Source organism: Pediculus humanus, genomic scaffold, assembly GCF_000006295.1.
Source record: "Pediculus humanus corporis 1103172108318 genomic scaffold, whole genome shotgun sequence".
NCBI classification, from domain to species: domain Eukaryota; kingdom Metazoa; phylum Arthropoda; class Insecta; order Psocodea; family Pediculidae; genus Pediculus; species Pediculus humanus.
Window position 1 is genome coordinate 423715 of NW_002987887.1, and position 23550 is coordinate 447264.

Here is a 23550-nt window from a genome sequence, read left to right on the forward strand (position 1 = left end):
ATAATAATAATAATAATAATAATAATAATATTTAAAAGAAATTATTTATACAGAAAATTAATTTTGTTTTTTTTTTTTTTTTTTTTTTTTTTCATCTTTTTCCGGTTCCGCCGGAAAAATTTTTTACGGAAGATTAGGCAAAAATATCGAAAAGGTATCATCATCATCATCATCATCATTATTATTATTAATTTTTTCCAGGATTGTTCCTGTATCTTTTTGTTGCGGCTCCCAAAATTTTTTCTTTGATGTTTTTCTTTTTACAGGATCCGTACCATGTAACAATTTTTTTATTTTCAGGTATTTAAATTTTTAAAGGTTTGATTGTGTTTGTTCTTTTGTTTGTTTGTTTTTTTTTCGTGTCCGTAGCCGACGGCCATTTTGGGTTCTTTTGTGACGTCATCAGTTTACAAATGGTATAGTAATCATTAGAGAATTATTTCTTTAAAAAAAAAAAATGCATCAAAAGCATTTTTATCATGATGATATGACGTGGAGTCAGCAGTCTTTTATTTTCCTTATAATAATAATAATAATAATAATAATAATTTGATTGCGTAAGGAAAATTTTTAGATTCAGCATAAAAAAATAAGAAATACAACGTCGGAGAGAGAAGGAGGAATAATTACTTTAAAAACTTATCAAATTTTTTTTCTTTTTTTTTTTTTTTGTTTTTTGTCCGCCGTCCGCCATTTTGTTTTTAGAAGTCTAGCCGTTTGTTTTTTTTTGATACCAGTATAGTCGACGATAAAATTACACAAAAAATATTCGTCAACTCCTTTTTCATAGTTTTTTTTTGCCTTATCTAAGCTTTTTTTGATTGTTGTTGTTGTCGTTAATAAACTAAATTGCCACGTTTTAATTTTCTGAAAAGAGAAGAAAAAAAAAATGTTTTTGTAAATAATAATAATAATAATAATAATAAAGTGTTTAATTATTTAATTAAACGCACGCTTAACTGATTTACCTAAGATGGGGATTTTTTTTTGACACAAAAAGTTTGGTCATCTTTGTTTACATTCGGATTAATCATATCTAATAACAAGTTAACGTTTACTTTTTTGTTTTTTTTTTTTTAGTGTTTGTTTGTCGCACACGAGTTAACAAAGTCCAAAAATTTATATTATTCTGACCCTTTTTTTGGTTGTTTCCATTTCGAATTTCAGTTGATAAGAACTATTTCCCCCTCCCCCCCCGATTTGTAATTAAAGTTTTGTTTACACGGCAAAACGATGGATGACAAACGATGCCACATTTTATATTTCACATAATTTAACGGTTTTTTATTCGAATCCGAATTGAAAATAATTTAAAAAATGATAAAAACGTATTCGAATTTCACATTATTAATTAAAATTTAATTAAAATTAAAAGGATTGCACGGATAAATGAAAATATATAATTTTTATGCGTGACGACGTCGTCGTTATTTTTTTAAAAATCGTCGGGGGAGCAGAAGATTGATTGTCGGCCGGTTACTACCCCGAAACTCATCGGGTTTTTTGTTTTCGTTTTGTCACAAATCATAAATAAATAAGATAAAGATTTTCTTTGTTTAATAAAGTAGTAGTAGTAGCAATAGTAGTAATCAGTAGATTATTTATAAGCCTTAGGCAACAAAGTCCTTACAAATATCAAATAGGCAATTGTAACAACGTTATTAAATCGTGTACATAATAATCATCATCATCATTTGTGTCGTGGCATTGGTTAGTTCACCTAACCGAGTTCGTAGCGTCGTCGTTCGCGTCTTTATTTTCCGCGAATTTTTTAACAATGATGATGTAAATATTGAATTGAGAGAAATTTTTTTTTTTTTTTTTTCGTTTCGTGTAAATAAGTGTGTTTTATGTTAAAAAATAAAAGTGTAGGAAGAATATTAAATAATAATTGTGTCAAATGTGATTTCACGACTCGAATAATAATAATAAATTAAATAGTGAAATTATTATTATAAATAAAAAATCATAATGGATGTAATAATGCACGAAGCGAGTCAAATTGAATCAACGGAAAATGATGATATTTTTAAAATGAATGGAATAATTACAAATGGTACGAATAACGTATCACAAATTGTTAAAATCGAACCCGTCGATATTGAATTCAGAAATGTTTTATTTAAAGCATCTTTGGGTTTTCGAAAAGGTATGAAAAATTTTTCTTCGTTTTCTCTATTGCAACGCTCGAATTAAAAAAAACCGTTAAACTCCGCGGATTCGCGAACATTCTATTTAATATTTTCTTTCAAATTATTATTATTATGTAAAAAAAAACATTCGAATCGAATCGAATTCGAATTTTTTTTTAATCATAATTTGAAAATTTTGGTTTATTTTACGTGAAATGAGTTTAAATTTCATAAATATTATATTAATTTGAAATGTTTTTATATTTTAATTAATTTCGCGGCGGCCATTTTTGTTTTTTTGTAAACGATTCGAATTTTATATTGTTTTTCATCATAATTTTTTTTTGCAAATTCAAATGATTCGTTTTAAATATTATTATTATTATTATTATTGGAAAAGATAATGATATAACGTCAAACTTTTTTTTTATTATTATTATTATTTAGGCGTAAAATTATAATCGTTAAGAGATAATTTTTTTTTTAATAAGAAAACGAATCGACATAATAACAAAATGGATGATACCCTTAATTAGTGTGTGTGGCCATCATCAAATTTTTTTTCTTAACTCAAATTAATTAATTAATTTAATATAATATATATATATATATATATATATATATATATATATATATATATATATATATATTTATTAACGCATAAGTTTTACAAATGGGATTTGATATTTTATAGAATTCAACACTACCAAAAGGTTAAAAAATTCGTTATAAACGTTTAAAAAATTATTTTTATTAGAAATAAAAATGGCGGCGTTGAGTAATTCATTAAATTCATGACAAAAAATACTCACGGGATGGTTTTGTTAATATCAAATCATTGAATATTGTTTAGTATATTCTCGAAATGAAAATCATTTTAAAAATTTGAGTTTTTTTTTTCTCTAATGACAAAGTCAAGATAAAATGTCAGAATTTAAAAAAAAAAAAAAAATAGTAAACCTTAACCTAATTTTCTCTTTTTTTTTTTTTTCCTATTAAAATAAAACAAAATGAGATCAAAATCATTTATTATTATTATTATTATTATTATTTAAACTTTCAATGGAAAAAGTTAATAATTTTTTACTGAATAAGGAAAATTGACAAACTATCAAGTAGTATATTTGAGTCTGAATAATAACTTAAGGTATGATTGAATGATTGATTGATTGATTGAAATGATCATAAATGGAAAAAAAAATTTATGAACTTTGATACCTGTATACTCACCCACGAGTAGTTTATAATATTCATTAAATAACTAATACTTTGGTAAATCCATTTTAAACTAAATTGTTTTATCATATATATATATACCTAATAATAATAGGTTTTAGGAAAAAAAAACATGTCAGACAAAAGTTGTAAATAATAAAACAAACATATTCATTTGTCTGGGTATATAAATAGTCGTTAGACTTAATTATCTGACTAATTTTTAAATTAAACATATAAGATATAAACAAACAAAATGAATGTTGTCTCTTGTTTATTATGTTTTACATACATACCCACATATATCTGTGTGTGTGTGTTACTGTTTGTATTTTTATTTTCAAATATTTTCTTATGACATATTCAAATATACATTTTTGTGTCATCATGGAATTACATACTTTTAATAATAATAATAATAATTTATTATGTGTTATTTGTATTGTTACAATACAAATTCTAAAATGAAAAGTTTTTAAAAAGAAATAGGGTGGGAGATTATAAATATTTGAAAGAAAGAGATGTTGATGATGATGGTATGGTGGTGGTGGTGGTGGTGATGATGGTTCTGCTGTTGTTGATGATGATGATGATGGCGGTGGTGGAGATGATAATGATGCTGATTGTGGTGGTGGTGAAGATGATGAATGAACCTTTAAAATAACTAACTTGAATAAACATTTAAAAGAAAGAGATGTTGTTGATGATGGTGGTGGTGGTGATGGTGATGATGGCTCTGCTGTTGTTGTGGCTGTTGTTGATGATAATGATGCTGCTGGTGATGATGATGATGATGAAGGTGCTTGCTTTGATAATGATGATGCTGATGGAGAGGATGGTAGTGCTGGTGGTGGTGATGATGGCGATGATGATGATGTTGTTGTTCTTGCTTTCGTTGATGATGATGATAATGATGCTGCTGGTGATGATGATGATGATGAAGGTGCTTGCTTTGATAATGATGATGCTGATGGAGAGGATGGTAGTGCTGGTGGTGGTGATGATGGCGATGATGATGATGTTGTTGTTCTTGCTTTCGTTGATGATGATGATGATGAAGGTGCTTGTGATGATAATGATGATGATGGTAAGGGTGATGATGATGATGCTGATGGAGAGGATGCTAGTGTTGGTGGTGGTGATGATGGCGACGACGATGGTGATGGTAGAGGTGATGATAGTGGTAGAGATGATGATGCTGATGGTGGTGGTGGTGGTGGAGACGATGAACCCTTTTTTTTGTAAATTCTGATGATTGATTGATTGATTATAGAATTTTTTTAAAGTTAAGAAGGAGAAAAAAATTTATTTGAGGTTAGATAATTTTTTTTAAATACTTCATTACTCTCATCAGTTGTAAGTAAAGAAAGTAAATATTTTTACCAAGTTTAAACAAGTTATGTAGGAGGGGAGGGGAGGAGGGGAAAAACCTTTTGGAAAGTTGTTAAACTAGTTAATTAAATTTCTTTAATTGAAAAGTAACTTTTTTTTTATTTTTTGCAAATTGAAGAAAAGTGTATAGTTTTGTTTTAAAAAAATTTCCATTTACAAAAAAAAAAATGGAAAAACAAAATTCATTTCCGGTATTAAATTAAAATAATAATAATAATAATTAAATGTAAATTTTTACGTTTGGATTCGATGGTTGTATAAATGGAGAGTCTTAAATGAAAATTTAAAAAGAAAATAAAATAAAAAAAAATTTATTAGTTGTTGTTGTTGTTGTTGTTGTTATGATTTTTGCCTGAGAGGAAACCAACAATGTTTTGTCCTTGCTTGCTTGTTGTTGTTGTTGTTGTTGATTTTAACTTTTATTTTAAATGTCCCACTAACCAACTTGATTTTAAAAACATAAAACAAAAAGGATGTTGAGTATTATTATTATTATTTTTAACTTTTCTTTTTTTTTTTTTTTTTAATGTTTATAAACGCAAAAATTTTTTTACTTAAAAAATTTTCATTTTTCTCTTTAACTCCATTTTGATTTATTTAAATGGGAAAAAAATTACAGCTCCCCCCCCCCCAAAAAAAAAAAAAAATTATTATTAACTTTTAAATGACATTTATCATTCAGATAAAACAATTTATTATTATTATTATTATTATTATTATTATTGAAGTAATCTTACAAATTTATTAACGTGTAACGAATCATACATACATATATATATTGTTATTAATTTTTTTTTTTTTTAATGAACTTTTCATGGCTTTTTATTTTATTATTATTTTTTTAAGTTTTAATATTAATAATCAAGGACAAAATTGATAATGATAATATAGATAAAATAAAATAAAAAAAAAAATTTTTTTTGTCTTTCTTTCTTTTAATAATAATAATTTAAATGATAAAATTATCATTGATTTGTTTGTTATTAACTTTAAGAGTTGAAAACAAACAAATTTTTTTTACAATAAAATAAAAAATAATAAATGGACAATTTTTAAAATTGTTTGCTTGTTTGTTACTTGTTTGGGGGGCTTTGGGGGGCTAAAACGCGAATATCGACAAAAAACGGCACAAAATTTGAAATGAAAAAATTATAATAGCTTTGTTATAATTCATCTAACCTAAATTACTTGACCTATCATTATCATCATCATCATCATCATCATCATCATTATCATCATCATCATTATCATCATCATCTGGGGAGATTCACGATAATGATAATTATTTTTAAGAAAAAAGAAAAAATTTTAAAACGTTTCGTAACATAAAAAAAATTTGTTTTTATTATGACTTATGTATAAAGTAACTGACCAACCTGAATTTTAAAATTTTACGTATAATAATAATAATAATAATAATAATAATAATAATAATAATAATAATAATAATAATAATAATAATAATAATAATAATAATAATAATAATAATAATAATAATAATAATTGTTTATTGAACTTTTGTGCAAGGTTAATAATATATATACATTAAATTTGTTTGTTGGGGTCTCGACTAGTGAATAAATGACCATGAAATATTTTAATTTAACCGCAGTATAAAAAAAAAAATTTTTTTTTCATTTTTGGTTTCTATCGAAATCGATTCGAACAAAATATCGAATGTTTATAACAAAAAAATTATTATTTAACGATAATAATAATAATAATAATTTGAAGTAAGGGAAATTTTTTGGAAAATGCCAAAAGAAAATCGATTTGGAGTTTTATTACTGACCGTTAAATGATTTTATATTAAATTTAATATTAAAGTGGTTTTTAATATGATGATTTCGATATATCGAAAATATCGATATTTAAATCGACACACTATAAGACGACTAAGACTAAGACAAGGAAAAAAAAATAATGGAAGGATTTTTTTAAATATTTTTTTTATTTTATTATTCATGGAAGGAAAATGTTGAGAGTATGGAAAATATCATTTAAATACCAAAGTAGTTTATTATTATTATTATTATTATTATTATTATTATTAGTAATGTATTACCAACATTATAATAAAAAAAATTTTCTTTTTTTTTGTTTTATTTTAATGATTCAGCTCGTGAAAACTTTATGTATATTATCATATGAAAAAGAGACAAAGGTCGAAATCGTGTTATCAATAAATAATTTTAAAGAAAATAAGCCACGTGGAAAATTATTTATCGATGCAAAGGGATTATTATTATTCTTTGCTACCGAGAGAGAGAGAGAGGGGGTGAAATAAAGAGAAAGAGAGAGAGAGAAAAAAAGAGAGAGAGTAAAATAAAGTGAAAGAGAGAGAGAGAGAGAGAGGGAGTGAAACAAATAGAAAGAGAGAGAGAGAGAGAGAGAGTGAAATAAAGAGGAAGAGTGAGTGAAACAAAGAGAAAGAGAAAGAGACAGAGAGAGAGAGAGAGAGTGAAACAAATAGAAAGAGAGAGAGAGTAAGAGAAAGAGAAAAGGAGAGAGAGAGAGAGAGAGTAAGAGAAAGAGAGAAGGGAGAGAGAGAGAGAGAGAGAGAGTGAGAGAAAGAGAAAGGGAGAGAGAGAGAGAGAGAGAGAGAGAGTAAGAGAAAGAGAAAGGGAGAGAGAGAGAGAGAGTGAAACAAAGAGAAAGAGAGAGAGAATGAAATAAAGAGAAAGAGAGGGAGAGAGAGAGTGAAACAAAGAGAAAGAGAGTGAGAGAGAGAGAGAGTGAATAATAATTACCCTTTTCGAATTTATTTATTTATGTATTTGTACAATTAATAAATTTTTTCCTTTTTGTAAATAAGTAATAGCAAACGACAGGAATTTTTTTTTATTTTTTGCACGACAGGAGACACGCGTCATTTCATTTACGATAACTTAATTAGGGAAGCAAAAATTTGACGTCATAGTATTATTATTATTATTATTGAGGACAGTTTGATAACAAAATATTAACTAAATTTAGAAGAAAAAGAAGTAGAAGCAGAAGAAGAAGAAGATGAAAACAATTTAATTAGTTTATAATTGAATATTAATTTTTATTTTATAGCTTAATCAGATAGAAAAATTCCTGTTTGAAAATGTCGTCGTCTATTGTTGTCAATAATAAATTAATTTAAATTTATTCCAGATTTTTTTACTCGTAACAAAACTGGAGAAAAATCCCAATCGTAGGATTATCCCATGTTCCAGTGATTTAATTGATTATTTAAGTTTTTTTTTCATAAAAGTTTCAAGTTCACGTTTTATTGTTCAACATTTTTTTTTTTTTTGTCTACAAAGAGAGAGAGAGAGAGAGAGGAGAGAGAGAGATGGATACAGGAGGTAAAACTAGTCAAGGATTTTACAATTCGTTTAAGTGAATAACTTGGCTTGGTTACCATTCCTAAATTATTATTATTATTATTATTTTTTATCCAGAGGTTCATCATTCGGAGTAAGATAATCCTTATTTTTTTTTTTTTTTTTGTATTTCATCTTATAATTCGTTTCAAGTACAAATTCTAATTATTTTTTTATTCCGAAAATTATTTTTAAATGACATGCTTGTTTTGCCAAATTTGTAACGATGACACGTTTTTTGGCAAACAAACTCGTTTCCATAGATCATATCTATCTTATCAATTACTAATCGTTTGGGATATAATATTAAGACAACGAGAACGGATGTTTTGTTTGTTGTTTGTTTGTTTGTTTGTCGAATGAGTGTAACAATGCTAAAAAAAAAAAAAAAAATGAGTTATGCGAAGCGAGAAAAAAAAGAAAAAAAAAAAAAACCAGGAAATTGAATTTTGGACTTTGAGTTATATATATATATATTCCATAAACAAGATTCTCTCTGACTCAAATTTTAAAAATCCTTAACCTTGTTTTCTGTTAAATGTTTCAAAAGACGCCATTTTTCTTTTTTCGTGTGTTTTTTAAACAAACGATCGATTTTTTAAAAAATTCATTCGTAAAATTATTTTCACGATTGTAAAATTTTTAAATGCCTGAAAACAAAAAAAAAAAAACAAAACCTTAATTGATTTTTTTTTTATTAAATAAATTATTATTATTATTATCATTATTATTATTTATTTATTTATTTATTTATTTATTTCAGGTATGAGTTCCAACGTTTAACAAAAGTATTAAAGTTTACAAAAAACATAATTCGTATTATTTTAATTGATTAATTATTATTTGTTTCGCATTAATTATTTTTATTTACGCTTATGTAAATTTATGTACCTGTACCTGTACCTGTATCTCTACCTGAAAATTTTCTCTACGTGAATCGAATGAAAAAATTAAGTTTTTGGTACATAACGTTATGACATAAAAATTTTGTGATAAGATTTTCAAATGATAACACAACGGGATTAATTTTATTTAATTAATTTTATTTAATTAACGATAATGATGATGATGATGATAAATTAAATTTTTTTATTTTGTTTCCAGGTAAAAAAAAAATATTACACGAGGTCAACGGTCGTTTTCCACCTGGAAAACTCATAGCTATAATGGGACCTTCGGGAGCTGGAAAATCAACACTATTGGACGTTCTCTCCGGATATAGGTCTATATAATTTATAATTATTATTATTATTATTAATTTTCTATCTCTCTCTTTCTATCAATACGTTAAAGTTTAATAAGGAAAAAAAATTATTATTATTATTATTATTCACGTGAAACGTTTGACCTTAATAATAATAATAATAAAAAAACATTAACGTGTGTGAGTGTGTGCGTTTTATAATATCGAACATGGTACAAACAACATAAATTATTATTTATCGCCATTTTTTTTTTTTTTACGCGCGATAATAATAATAATAATAATAATAATAATAATAATAATAATAATAATAATAATAATAATTTAAATAAATAAATAAAAAAAAAAAAAATATGGTGGATGTGATGTAGGTGTTCAATCATAACCAAATGACATAATTTTATTCGAATTTCCACAACATGATGGTTTGTGTGGGAGGTGGGGGAGGGATGGAGGGATGGAGGAAGGAGAGGGGAGGTGTCACGATAACATAATTTTCTTCGATCGTTGATAATAATAATAATTAAACAAAACGTACGTACGAATTAAAAAAAATTGTAAAATCGTCATTAAAAGGTCGTAAACGTAATAAAAAAAAAAAAAAAAATGGCGGTCGAGATTTTCAAATAAATTGTTTCGATGAGAAAAATGTTTTCGTGATGATGATAATAATAATAATAATTATTTCTAAACGACATTGAAAATATATGAACTTATATACATTGTTAGGGTCGGTCACTGATTGATAGTCTGAGACCTAACATAAGTTCAGTTAATAAATAAATAAATAAGTCTTAAATAATCTCGTCAGTTATGGAAACGTATTATTAGGACACTCAATTGGAAAAATTTCCCCCTTTTTTCTCTCCATGAAAATTCGAATTTCGAATTCTAGGAAAACGTTTTTTTTAAAAAAAAATCCTTCAACTGTTTTTTTGTTTTAGAATTACAGGTGTCGATGGTACGGTTTTGATCGACGGAGCCGAAAGAGAATTAAACAGTTTTAGAAAAATGTCATGTTACATACAACAAGACGACAGACTTCAAACCTTGTTGACAACTTGGGAAAACATGAAAATTGCTGCGGATTTAAAATTGGGCGTCGATGTTAAAACATCAGCCAAAGAAGAAATTGTACGTTTTGTTTACAAACGCCATTGATTTGCCAATACAAAATACAAATCATCATCATTATTATTTGTTACAGATAACAAAGATTCTCAAAACGATAGGTTTACACGATGCAAGATGGACAAAAGCAGGGAAATTATCCGGGGGGCAAAAAAAAAGATTGTCCATCGCTTTAGAACTCATTAACAATCCCCTTGTTTTATTTTTAGACGAGCCTACGACGTAATTATGTTTTATTAATCAATTTAAAAAAAAAAAATTTAAATAGAGGAAATAGTAAGAAATTAAATTGAAATTAATTTTTTTTTAGGGGTTTGGATAGTTCATCGTGTACGCAATGCGTTCAGCTACTTAAAGAATTGGCACAACAAGGAAGAACAATCATTTGCACGATACACCAACCGAGTGCTTCCCTTTTTCAATTATTCGATTTAGTTTACGTACTTTCGAGAGGACATTGTTTGTATCAGGGTTCGACGATAAATTTAATACCATTTTTAGAGAAAATCGGCATGCCTTGTCCGAAATATCACAATCCTGCCGATTTCGGTGAGAATAATAATGATAATAATTTAATGAAAATGTTAACATGTAGAATTTTAAAAAAAAAATTATTGTTGTTAGTTATCGAATTGGCAAGCGGTGAATACGGCGAAGAAAAAATTCAAAAAATGGTAACGGCAACGGAAAATGGTAAAAACGTGTCGTGGTACGAGAATCCGATGGAAATGACGGTACCCAAATACCCGGGATTGAGAAAAGACTATTTTGAAAAAAGTGAAAAAAATAAATCGCTTCAAGAAACGTCGACGATGAATCAAGTAAAAGTTTTAATGAGAAGAGGTTTTATAAAAGCTAAAAGAGATTCTGTCAGTTAAATTTTATTTATTTTTAAATTTTTTTTTTCTACGAAATTTTAATTAAATTTTTTTTTTCTAGACTTTAACTCATTTGAGAATAGCCGTTAACATTTTAACAGGTATCATGTTGGGAGTACTTTTTATAAAAGCCGGAGATGATGCGAGTAGAATTTTAGATAATTACAATCTCATGTTTGCCATTTTAATGCATCACATGATGTCCACGATGATGTTAACGATACTGACTTGTGAGTACTTGTAACCTTTGACCTTTTTTCAAAGTTGTGTGGGTCAATAATGAAAATTTTTATACGTTTCAGTTCCTAGTGAAATAAACATATTAATCAAAGAACATTTTAATCGATGGTATTCGCTCAAAGCTTATTACGTATCCCTCACGGTTGTCGATTTACCCGTAACGATAATCGGTTGCGTTTTATTCACGATAATTGTTTATTTCATGAGCGATCAACCACCTGAAATAAATAGGCTTTCAATGTTTTTTACAATATCCTTATTGGTTGTTTTTGTCGCACAAGGATTCGGACTCATGATAGGAGCAGTTTTCAACGTTGTTGTGAGTCGTATTAGAATGTAAACAATAAAACCTTTCCCCGAACCTTACAATTAAAAAACAATTTTTATTGCAGAATGGTACCTTCTTAGGACCCACACTCTCAGTACCGATAATGATGTTTTCCGGTTTCGGCGTTGCACTCAAGGATTTACCCTATTATATGAAATGGGGAAGCTACGTGAGTTATTTGAGATACGGTATCGAGGGTTACGTGGGAGCCATTTACGGTGGACAAAGATCGAACCTACAATGTCACACGCATTACTGTCACTATAGTTATCCGGATAAATTTTTAAGAGAAGTCGATTGGTCTGGAGATCAATTTTGGAACGATGTATCGGCATTAGTCATAATCGTTTTCATATGTCGAATAGCCGCATTCGTTTTGCTCAAATGGAAATTAATCGCCATTCGATAATAATAAACAATTAATTTAATTATTGTATTTTTTTTTTTTTTTTTTCCTTAAATAAGAACTATTTTAAATTTTTTTTCATTTTGTTTATGTATAAAAGAAAAGAATATGAATTTTAACTAATAATTAGTTAAATTTTTTACCCCAAAATAAAAAAAAAAATTAGTATTATTTACTTTGATTAAATATGTCAAAAAACGCGGCTAATAACAAACAGTAAACAAAAAAAGCGGGAAATTTTATTTCGAATAATTACCGACAGAATGCGCTGCTGCTTTTATGAAAATTTCAAAAAATTATTTAGAACGGAACTCGTCGTCTAACCGTCATAATTTTAAGAACAAGTATCAAAAGGTTTTGAGTGTAATAAAAAAAAATTTTTTCATTTCATTTAAGTTTAATTAATATATTGTTAAAATTATGGTGATAATAATATAATAAATGTTTAATAGTTTAATTAAATTATATTATTATTATTAATGAAAATCTTTCATTTATAATGGAATACAAAATTGTAATTATATGTTTGTTAATAAAGGTAAGTTTTTTTTTTTATTAAATTAAATTTTTTCATTTCTTTCTTCTTCTTCTTTTTCTTCTTATTATTATTATTATGAAAAATCAATAAGGAAATACCTATAATAATAATAATAATAATAATTTTACATAGTTTGTATTCAAACTACAAATTTAAAAAGAGAGAGAGAGAGAGAAAAAGTCATTATGTATATAAAATGAACCACTTAATAATGTAAATATATAAAAATTTATTTAATTTTAGTTATAATAATAATAATAATGAGACATTATTGTTGAATTAATTAAATAAATAATCCTTATTGATTATAATTCACAAATAAATGGATAAATAATAATAATGATAAGGTTTCGAATGATGATGATGATGTTCGAATGAATGATTTGGATTCAAGGTAAATTAGAAATTTTTCATTAAAGTTAATCAATTTAAATAAAAACAATTATTATTATTATTATTATTATATTTATATAATTTAGAATAATTTACAACAAAGTGACAATTATTACATCACAAATTTTAGAATAAAGGAACAGTAAATATAAAAAATTAATTCAATCATATATATATATATATACTCTCTGTACACCACTTATTTAAAAAAAAAAAAAAAACGATTTTTCTCTCTTAATTTAATTTAATTAAATAATTTCACGTTAGAATAATGATAATGATAATATTATGTATATATATATTAACGTTTATGTAATTTAATGTAAAGTGTTAAAAACGTTAAAACGTGCATGACGACGATTATGCACAACATGTACACTAAATTGGCATAAATGTTAACATTTTTCATTCCTAATTCGTCTAATATTTTCGTTGGACTTTTAAAATGACAATAAAGTTCTGGACATTCGAGGAGTTCTCTATCGTATCCGTACAACTGAAAAATTACAAAATAAATCAACAGCGGAAAAATCAAAAAAAAGCAAAAAAAAAAAAAAAAAATGGCGGAGAGAGGAACTCACCAATGTCACAATGCTGTAAAAGGACGAACGGAAATAACTCAACCAAGACATAAATTGTATAATGATTGCTCTGTCTTGTAGTTTCATTGTGAAACCGAATGCGGAACAAGCAGCAGCAGTGATTGGACCCATGAATATGGCAACCTGATGAACATGATAAACCGTCAATAATAAAATACAAAAAAGGGGAGGAAGTTTTTGTGGGGGGAGGAGGAGGTGTTCGACCTTTATGGGAGCCCATGCCCCGAGGAAAAATCCAATAGCTTGAGCCACCAAAGCAGTAGCACCGCAAAATATTTGAAAATAAGTAAATCTGAAAACTTCGAAGGGTTGATTTGACAAATAGTATAAAACCGTCACACCGAAAACCGTGTTCACCATCTGTAACAAGATGACCAATATTACTGGAGTTGAACGTGGCACAAAAGAGAGAGAGAGAGAAACAAATTTTCCAAACCTGAACGGGTATTTCGATTATAATGAGTGATAAATAGTAAGGAAGTAACGAGTACCACCTGTTGAAATGTTCGACGTTGAGAACTTTTAATTCGTTGGACACTGAAAAAAACAAAATAATTGAGTTTCAATTGGAGAGAGAGAGAGAGAGAGAGAGAGAAAGAGGGAAATTTTCCTTCTTACTCGCTGTCGTAACCGTCATTTTCCCGGTGAACATGACGAAAATTAAAACACCAAATATAAAAGTGAGATTCGATCTCACCATGGATGCATCATTTCCGGTATTTATGAAAACGAGACCGAGTAGTACGGCGGATAGGAAATGTGCTAGAAATTGTGTTATCCGATATTTCTGCAAAATAAAAAAATAATAATTACAATGGATGGAGAAAACAACAGCCCCTCCCCCCCCCCCGACACATCGTGGGAAATCCTACGCATACTCACATAAGCTTTTTGAAAAATGATTATGTTCGTCGCGTACAAACAATAAAATTGATAAATGAAATTCGTCGGCCATATTTGTGAGATCTGAGATTTGATTCCTCCTTTTTTTTTCTTATTATTATTATTATTTTTACCATTGAATCCCGCGAATTGGGATTCATCTTTCCCCTGATGTTTTATGCAATGTTTAATGTCTGTTATTTTTATATTTTTTATTTGAAATTTTGAATTTTTAATTTTCCTATCGTCGTCGTCGTCGTCGACGTCGTCGCCATTTTCACCACCACCCTCGTCGCATTCCGTCGATTTGATAATTAAACTGTCTAAAACGGGACCGTATTCGCCGACGGCCACTTCTAAAACTGCGTGTGTGTAGATGAGAAAAAAAATTAATAACGGTATTATTATTATTATTATTGTTGTGAAATAACAATGTCAAGGTAGTTTAGTGTCGTTGCAAAATTTTTTTGTTGTTAATAATTAATAAATCGAAGGTTATTTAATAATAATAATAATAATAAAAATTAACGTGTGTGGTTTCGGGGTGTGTTGGTCACGTGACTAAACAGACAGGATGTTATAAAAATAAATCTCCCTTACGAAAATCCGCCGGATTGTGGTACACGGGACACTTTAATCCTTTCTCCGACATGTATGGAACCAAATCCTTCGTGGGACCCTCGTAAATACAATATCCGTCGGCGAGAGCATAGACTTTGGCAAACATTTCGAAAATCAATGCCGAAGGTTGATGTATAGTGCAAGCTATGGTTCGCCCCTGTTCGGCCAACATTTTCAACAAGGATATACACTGAGAACAAGACGAACTGTCCAAACCTCTGGAAAAAGTGAAACCGATTACAAATGCGAACGCAATCAAATTAATAATAATAATAATAATGATAATAAGGTACAAACGTTGTAGGTTCGTCTAAAAATATTATCGGTGGATTCGTTATGAGTTCGAATGCTATGCTCAAACGTTTTTTCTGCCCTCCGGACAACTTCGCGGACACCGTTTGAAGACAGTGACTCAATCCTAGCATGTCCAACAATTCTCTTATTTGTGTTTGTTTTTGTTTCGTGGGCACTTTACGTCCCAATTTGAGTTCGCTCGCCATAGTCATGGCTTCCAAAACCGTGAGGTTTTCCCTCAGGTGATCGTACTGGAGAATGTACGAGGAAATACGTTTGAATGATTGGGGATCCCTCTTACTCCTTTCTTCGTTGTTAACGTACACGCTACCCTTAACACCTTTCAACCTGAAATAACGAAACGTTTCGCTTAATAATAATAATTTATCATCATCATCATCATCATTATTATTATTATTAATAAAACGTAAAATATTTTATCTATATTAGGCGCGCAAAAAAAATATGTAGACATCAATCTTGAGTTTTTTTTTCACGGCCGTGACATACTATTTTTTTTTTTAACCAATTTGTAAATAAAATTATTATTATTATTATTATTATTATTATTATTATTATAACCGATAGGCGCGTCAAAGTCTAATTTCATTGAAAAAAAAAATTAATTACGCAATGACAAAAGTATTAATAATAATAATAATAATAATAATAAATAGACATAAATAAAAAAATGTTATGAAACGAAGTTTAAATCAATAATAATATAAATAATGGAATCAGGTACTTACAAAAAACAGGTACCTAATCTAAAATTAAAACTAAATTAATTATATCACCGACCGTGATTATAAGATTATAAATTTAAATTTAACCGGAAGAGGAAAAGAATAGAGAGAGAGAGAGAGAGAGAGAGAGAGTGAGAGAGAGAGAGAGAGAGTGAGAGAGAGAGAGAGAGAGTGAGAGAGAGAGAGAGAGAGAGAGATGGAAACTCACTTGTAACCGGCTAGAATGTTGAGTAATGTTGATTTTCCAGCTCCGGATGGTCCCATTATGGCCGTCAATTCTCCAGAACGAAATTCTCCATCGACACCGTGAAGAATTTGTTTCGTTTCTGTTTTTATAAATAAATCGCATTTTATTATTATTATTATTATTATTTATAAAATGGATTTAAGATATAAAAAAAATTTTTTTTTTTTTTTTTTTTTTTTACCCAAAAACGGTTTCCTCCATTTTAATTTTTTAACTTCGTACGTTAAATTTTTAAATGATAAATCCGCTTTTTGCTTTTTTGAAAATTGAAAATTAACGGGAGCGAGATGATTTTCAAAATCCATGAGTGATTATAATAAGTTAATACTTTTATTTATGAAACGAAGAAAGACTCCAGAGGAAGGAAAAAGGAAAAAGGAAGAAGAAGGTGGAGGAGGAGGAAGAGGAGGAGAAAAGGAAGGAAAACTGAAAAAAAAAAAAAAAAAAAAAATGAAAATAAAATTAATTGAAATTATTAACAACAACAACAACGACAATATGGCGACACGAACCTATTATTATTATTATTATTATTATTATTTAAGGATTTTTTAATATTCACATTTGAATAATTTATCACCGGATATTTAAATAAATAAATAATTTTTTCGTGTCGATAAAAACAAATTCAAGTACAAAGGGAGAAAAAAAACCAGCGGCAGAAGCAAAAAAATAGTTAATAAATAAAAATAAATAAATAAATAAATAAATAAATAAATATTAATGATAATAACCTTGTACGGATTCGATAACGAAAATAAATAACCAAGAGCAAGGATATAAATATTATTATTATTATTATTATTAATAAAATTTCATTCTCGTTACATCTTATTTAAAAAAAAAAAAATATTAATTCATGCAAGCACGTGCACTCACACGCACACGCACACGTGTACACACACACGTGTACATTTACAAATATATTTTGTTGTGTACAAAACAACATTATCGAGTAAAAAGTTACATAAAAAAAAAAAAAATATAAATAATGATGATGATAAAACTTAATTAATTTTATCGTCTGCTATAAGTATTTATTGTGACTGAGACAAAACAGAATTAAGTTAAATCAATCACGTGATTATTTAAGATTAATAATAATAATAATAAAAATTATTAGGACTCACACTATTGATAAAATTCTTATTGCTAGCTACAAAATATATGTGTGTGGAAAAAATCACTCGAAGGAATAATAATAATAATAATAATAATAAATCATTAATAAAAATGATTAATGTAATGGATTATTATTATTATTATTTTGTTTTCACATTGTCATCATCTTTTTGTTTTTTATAACACAAAACTAATATTCGAAAAAAACCAATCAAATTTGTCACCAAAACTCTCAACACGGGTGGAACGAAATAAATGTTTATGAATTGCAACAATGATAAATATTTTAAATTTGTTTTGACGACAGATGGAAATGCAATTATAGCACTCTCCAATGATTTCTCATGTGATTTTTTTTCCAATCTTGATATGATGTAGAGTGAAAAAAATGAAAATGCAGGCATGAAAAATATCCTTTCGATGAGAAACAATTGCAAGAGTGGATTTTTCGAATTGATCAACAAATGATTCGATATAACCTTATAGAAATAATGAGGTATTGAACCACCGAACAAAAGGCCGAATATTAGAAATGCCAAAAATGTATCTTCGTTTGCTAATTTTCCATGGATTATTTTTTGGGACATGTAATTAGCGAGACCAGCGAGGAAACAACTTGTCATCGATTTTGTTCTAATCGGATTGATGTACAATTGTGATAAATAAGATGCTATCAGTTGAAATGTGACATTGTAAGGTTTAGATAAAACTCCCATTTTTCTATTCGAAAGGATGTTATCTGTAAATTTAAAAAAAAAAAAACCAAAAAATCACAACGGATTCTTTCTTACATTTGCATAAAATCAATTATTACAATTGTTAGCAATCTTTTTGTTTGTTTGTTTCATATGTTTGTTGCTCATACCAACAACAACAACAACAACAACAACAATCACAAGAGAGAAAAAAAAATTGCTAACCTTATTTCAATAATAATAATAATAATAAACCTTACCCAAATGTTAAAAAAAAATTTTAGTTTTGATTTCAACAACGTTTTTTTTTTCTTTTGCCTACTAATTTATTTTATCAAAAATAAAAAATCTTCTGCTTTTAAAAAAACTATTATCATTATTATGTAGCAATAAGTATTTTAAAATTGAATTTTTAATGTGATAACGTGAGTTACAAAAGAATAATTTTTTTTCTTGTTGTTTGTTGTTTGTTGTGAACTATTCCATGTACGCATGCGCGTTACGCATTAATCACGATTATTTGCGATTAAAGTTGATAAACTCAAACCAAAAAAAAAAAAAAAAAAAAAAAAAAATCTCACTTGTTTGTTACGTAAATTCAACAACAATGTTACTTAAATCTTACTCGATGATCAAGTTTTATTATTATTATTATTATTATTATTATTATTAGAACGGGGGGAAAACGAACGGAAGACAAAAATAATTTTTTTAAATAAACATTCAATAACGTGTATGTGTAATTAATAATAATAATAATAATAATAATATCATGAACGTTATCGAAACTTGCGATACGTTCGTTCGAACAGTTGATACGTTAATGACGTAACACCGTTGCTCGCACGACGAACGAAGTGGCAACAGAAACTTTTAAAAAAAAAATTCAAAATGGAGGGTCGTCGGTTACTTTTTTTTCCCTCCCCCGTACCTATTTTTGTCGCAGTTTTAATAATAATAATAATTTTGTTTTTCTTTCGTAGGTTAAGTAGCAGAAGAAATGATTTTTAAATTGAATGTTTTATTTTACATCCGGAGGCGGCGGGGGGAGGGAGGAAAAATGGAAACGTTTTGGGAAATATGGAAGTGAGTATTTACACGATATCTTTTTTTAAGTAAATAAGTTTTAAACGCGGGACGCCATTTTAAAATTTTAATAACGGGGTAATTATGTAATTAACCCCTTCGACTCCATCAAATATTTATTTACCGGTAAAAAAAAAAAAAAAAAAAAAAAAAAAAAAAAAAACGTTAGTGAAAGTTTTCTCGAAAAGGAAAACAAAGACTGGTTTGTTTGTTATATTTTTTTTTTATTTTTCGAATTTATTAAAAAAAAAAAAAATTTTTTTTATATAGCCTGAGAGGAAATGCAAAATTGACAAGTAAAAGGAATTTGTATTCCCGCGTTTTTAAAAATGCAACGTGACGACAACAACAACAACAACCGCGCAACAACAAAAAACGACAACAAAAACGTAATTTGTTATAATGTTCCTTTTAAAAACAAACAAACAAACAAACAAACTTTCTCTCTTTTGACAAAACAACATTCAGGATATCGTGAAAAAAACTTTTTTTGTATTCATTTCCGGTTTTACAACGACTCGCGACCACTTACTCGCACGCATATGTTAAATAATAATAATAATAATTTTTTAAACTCGCGAATTTTTTTTTATTTTAAAAGCAATTATTATTATTATTATTATCGTCATAAAAATTTACTTTTATTAAATAATAATAATAATGATAATAATGATAATTTTAAAAAAAATAATTCGCCATTTCAACGTTACGTAATTTTCTTTTTATTTTATAAAAGCCTAAAATTATTATTATTATTTTTTTTTTAATGGTCAAGTTCATCAGTGATGACGACCACACATAGACGAGGGAAAACTGTCGTTAATTAATTAAATAGAAAAAATTAACCGGTAATAATAATAATGATGATGATGATGATGATGATGATAAAATAACACGTTAGAGAGTAATGAGAAAATTTCGTGGTTCGAATCGTCTGGTGGCGGTGGCGGTGGCGGTGGCGGGTTCGAGCCAAAAAATTTTTTTTTTTTTTTTTAATTCTGGAATTTATTTCTGGATAATCCGGGAATCCCTTTTTCATGATATTTTTTTATGGTTTTACGTTTAAGGGGAGTTTTACGTAATTTTCTGTACGTTAAAATTGGAATCCTATCATCACGTATTACGTAATCATCGTCATCGAGAGTTCAAGCTCGAGACATTGAAATAAACACGAGTTGACCTACAAAAACAAAAAAAAAAAACTTTTTTTTTTTATTAATATATATAAAAACAAAATTGTAATCCGGAACGGATTTACACACACAAAAAAAAAGTCCTTGACAAATGCTCTTGGATTTAAATAATAATAATAATAATAATAATAATAGTGAGAATAATTCCTTCGGGAGCATTGGGATCGTTAAATTAAAAACGACGATTATTATTATTATTATCATCATCATTATCGATTAAGCGTTCAATAATAGAAAAAAAGTAATCGAATTGCGTTATGACGCAATAATAATAATAATAATAATAATAATAATAATAATAATAATAATAATAATAATAATAATAATAATAATAATAATAATAATAATAATAATAATAATAATATTAATAATATTAATAATGTTTTATATTGTGATTACGCATGATATTTTTAATTTTATCATTATTATTATTATTATTTGTTTATTAAACGGGGGGGGGGGGGAATGTATGTACGAGAAAAAGCAGACGAAAATAATTTATTTTGTCATTCGTACGTCCATATACGTATATGAAACAAAGAAAGTTTTTTTTTTCCATTCGTCCTAAAAAAAAAAAAAAATGTTTTCTTCATGTTACTATTTACACATGAGATTTTCTTTTATATTAACCTTTGACCTCTTATTCAACGTAGTGAAATTTAATTCTCTCTCTCTCTCTCTCTCTCTCTCTTTTTAAACATGCACACAACATTAAAACGTTTACGTATTATTAAAAATGAATATTAAGAAATAAGAAAAAAAAAAAAAAAAACAATTTATTTTAATAATACGTACTTTTGTACTTTTATTATTATTATGTTCACTAGGCGAAAATATTATTATTATGTTCACTATTATAATTTTTATTATTATTATTTTTATTATTTTCCGCGCATTTTTTCAAAGATGGCGTTTTTTTTTTTTATTAATAAAGTAACAAAAGAAAAAATGTTCGTTTATAAATCATTTAAAAAAAAAAAATTTTACTCGTCAGGCTTTTTATTATTATTATTATTATTATTTATCAATTTTTAAAATTATTAAGAATTTAAAAATTAAATAAAAAAAATTTTTGTTTGTTGGTTTTACGTCATGAAAAGAGAGAGAGAGAGAGAGAGAGAGAGCTTTCGTGTGAAAAATATTAATGAAGTGATCATCATCATCATCATCATCATCGTCATCGTCAGTTCAGTGTTTTTGTCTCTCGGTTTGAGATCGAAAAATGGCGGGCCTGAATTCAAACAATGATAAAAAAATTCTATTTTTTTTAATTATAGAAATTTTAAATCCATAAACGTATAGAAACGAAATTCTAAGATTTATTACTTATCATTATTATTATTATTATTATTATTATTATTATTATTATTATTAATATTATCGTAAAAGAAACCGCGATTCGATCGATCGAATCGTTATTATTTTGCAATCGTTTTACATTTTTTTTTTTTCTTTACTCATACAAATACAGTTATTCTAAATAAATAAATAACTCGTTGTAAAAATGCACGAATTGCATCATCATTATCATTATTATCATTATCATAAACACCACACATTCGTACTTCCATTCCTTTCAAAATCTAAAAAAAAAAAAAACGAGGTAAAAGATATATTGCCTCAAAGATCATCCTTTTATTTAAAATAAACGACAAATGCGCTGAATCGATATATCGATATATCGATAAAAAAACTAATCGAATCCCTTCGATGGTAAAAGTTTTAATGGATGTCAAATCGAAAAAGGCCCTGCCCCCCCCCCCAAAAAAAAAAAAACAAATTACTTGACTTGACCTATCACATTACCATCGAACTTGTGCATTTGCACATTACGACACTTTTCTTTTCTCCATCAAGTTTGAACGAATTCGATTTGGTAATAATAATCGAAATAATAATAATAATAATAATAATAATAATAATAATGATGATAATAATAATAATAATAATAATAATAATAATAATAATTTGATTGTTTTTTTTGTTTTCCAGGTGGTTCATTCGTGACGTTCGATTTTACCCTATGCCAACGTAAACGTGCAGAACAAAAAAAGAAAAAATGGCAAAATCATTCTGGGTAAAGTAATAACCGTTATAATACAATTTTAACGTCGAGATATAAAAAAAAAAAAAAAATGGCGGAGCTCACGAATCTACCATGAAGTAAGAATAATAATAATCATTCTCGTAAAAAAACTACATAGATAAAATTTCCACCGTGCGAACGTGATTTCTGGAACGTAGAAAGGAGACGATCCAGGTGATGATAAAAAAGATTCGACCGTATCGAGGTAAATATAATAATAATAATAATAATAATTTCATTCGTACATATAAAAACTGGGTTCCCCCTCCCCCCCCCCGAAAAAAAAACGCAACGTAAAAAAGTTAAGTTAGGTTCGAGTTTAATTTTAAACAATGACACGGAATTAATTACGCGCGCGCACGCATCTCGCGAATAATAATAATAATACTAAAAAAAATTATTATTATTATTATTATTATTATTTCTTATTTAACCGAAACTTTATTTAAATTTTATTGAATGATTAATAATTTTTTTTTGGCGCGCGTACGCATGCGTATTTTTATTCGATCATCGCGTACCACCATCACCATCTCCACCACCTTTACCATCATCATCATCATCATCATCAATACCACCACCACCGCCACCATCACCATCACCATCACTATCATCATCATCACCACAACCAGAGAGGGGGGGAAAGAATCGAATTTAATTATTTGTGTTATTGACCCTAAGCATATCATTATCATTTCTGTCTCTCAAAATGGAAAACCCGTCCCCCCCACCCGAAAAAAAAAAAAATTCATTTTTTAAATATGAT

The 23550-nt window shown here is 27.4% G+C and overlaps 2 protein-coding genes across 2 annotated transcripts; one reads left to right on the top strand and one right to left on the bottom strand.

Moving 5' to 3' along the window:
• Positions 1-1971: 1971 nt before the first annotated feature.
• Positions 1972-12282, top strand: Phum_PHUM602230 (ABC transporter, putative; the record flags this gene model as incomplete). Its single annotated transcript, XM_002432786.1, has 9 exons — positions 1972-2149; positions 9197-9314; positions 10241-10430; positions 10504-10649; positions 10738-10976; positions 11052-11296; positions 11367-11535; positions 11608-11864; positions 11938-12282. The coding sequence occupies 9 exons, from the start codon at positions 1972-1974 to the stop codon at positions 12280-12282; spliced, it is 1887 nt and encodes a 628-aa protein (XP_002432831.1).
• Positions 12283-16559: 4277 nt separating this feature from the next.
• Phum_PHUM602240 (ABC transporter, putative) lies at positions 16560-18440 on the bottom strand (the record flags this gene model as incomplete). The annotated part of the gene is made up of 2 exons (XM_002432787.1): positions 16560-16681; positions 17933-18440. 2 exons carry the CDS (start codon positions 18438-18440, stop codon positions 16560-16562), a joined length of 630 nt encoding a protein of 209 aa, XP_002432832.1.
• Positions 18441-23550: the final 5110 nt, after the last annotated feature.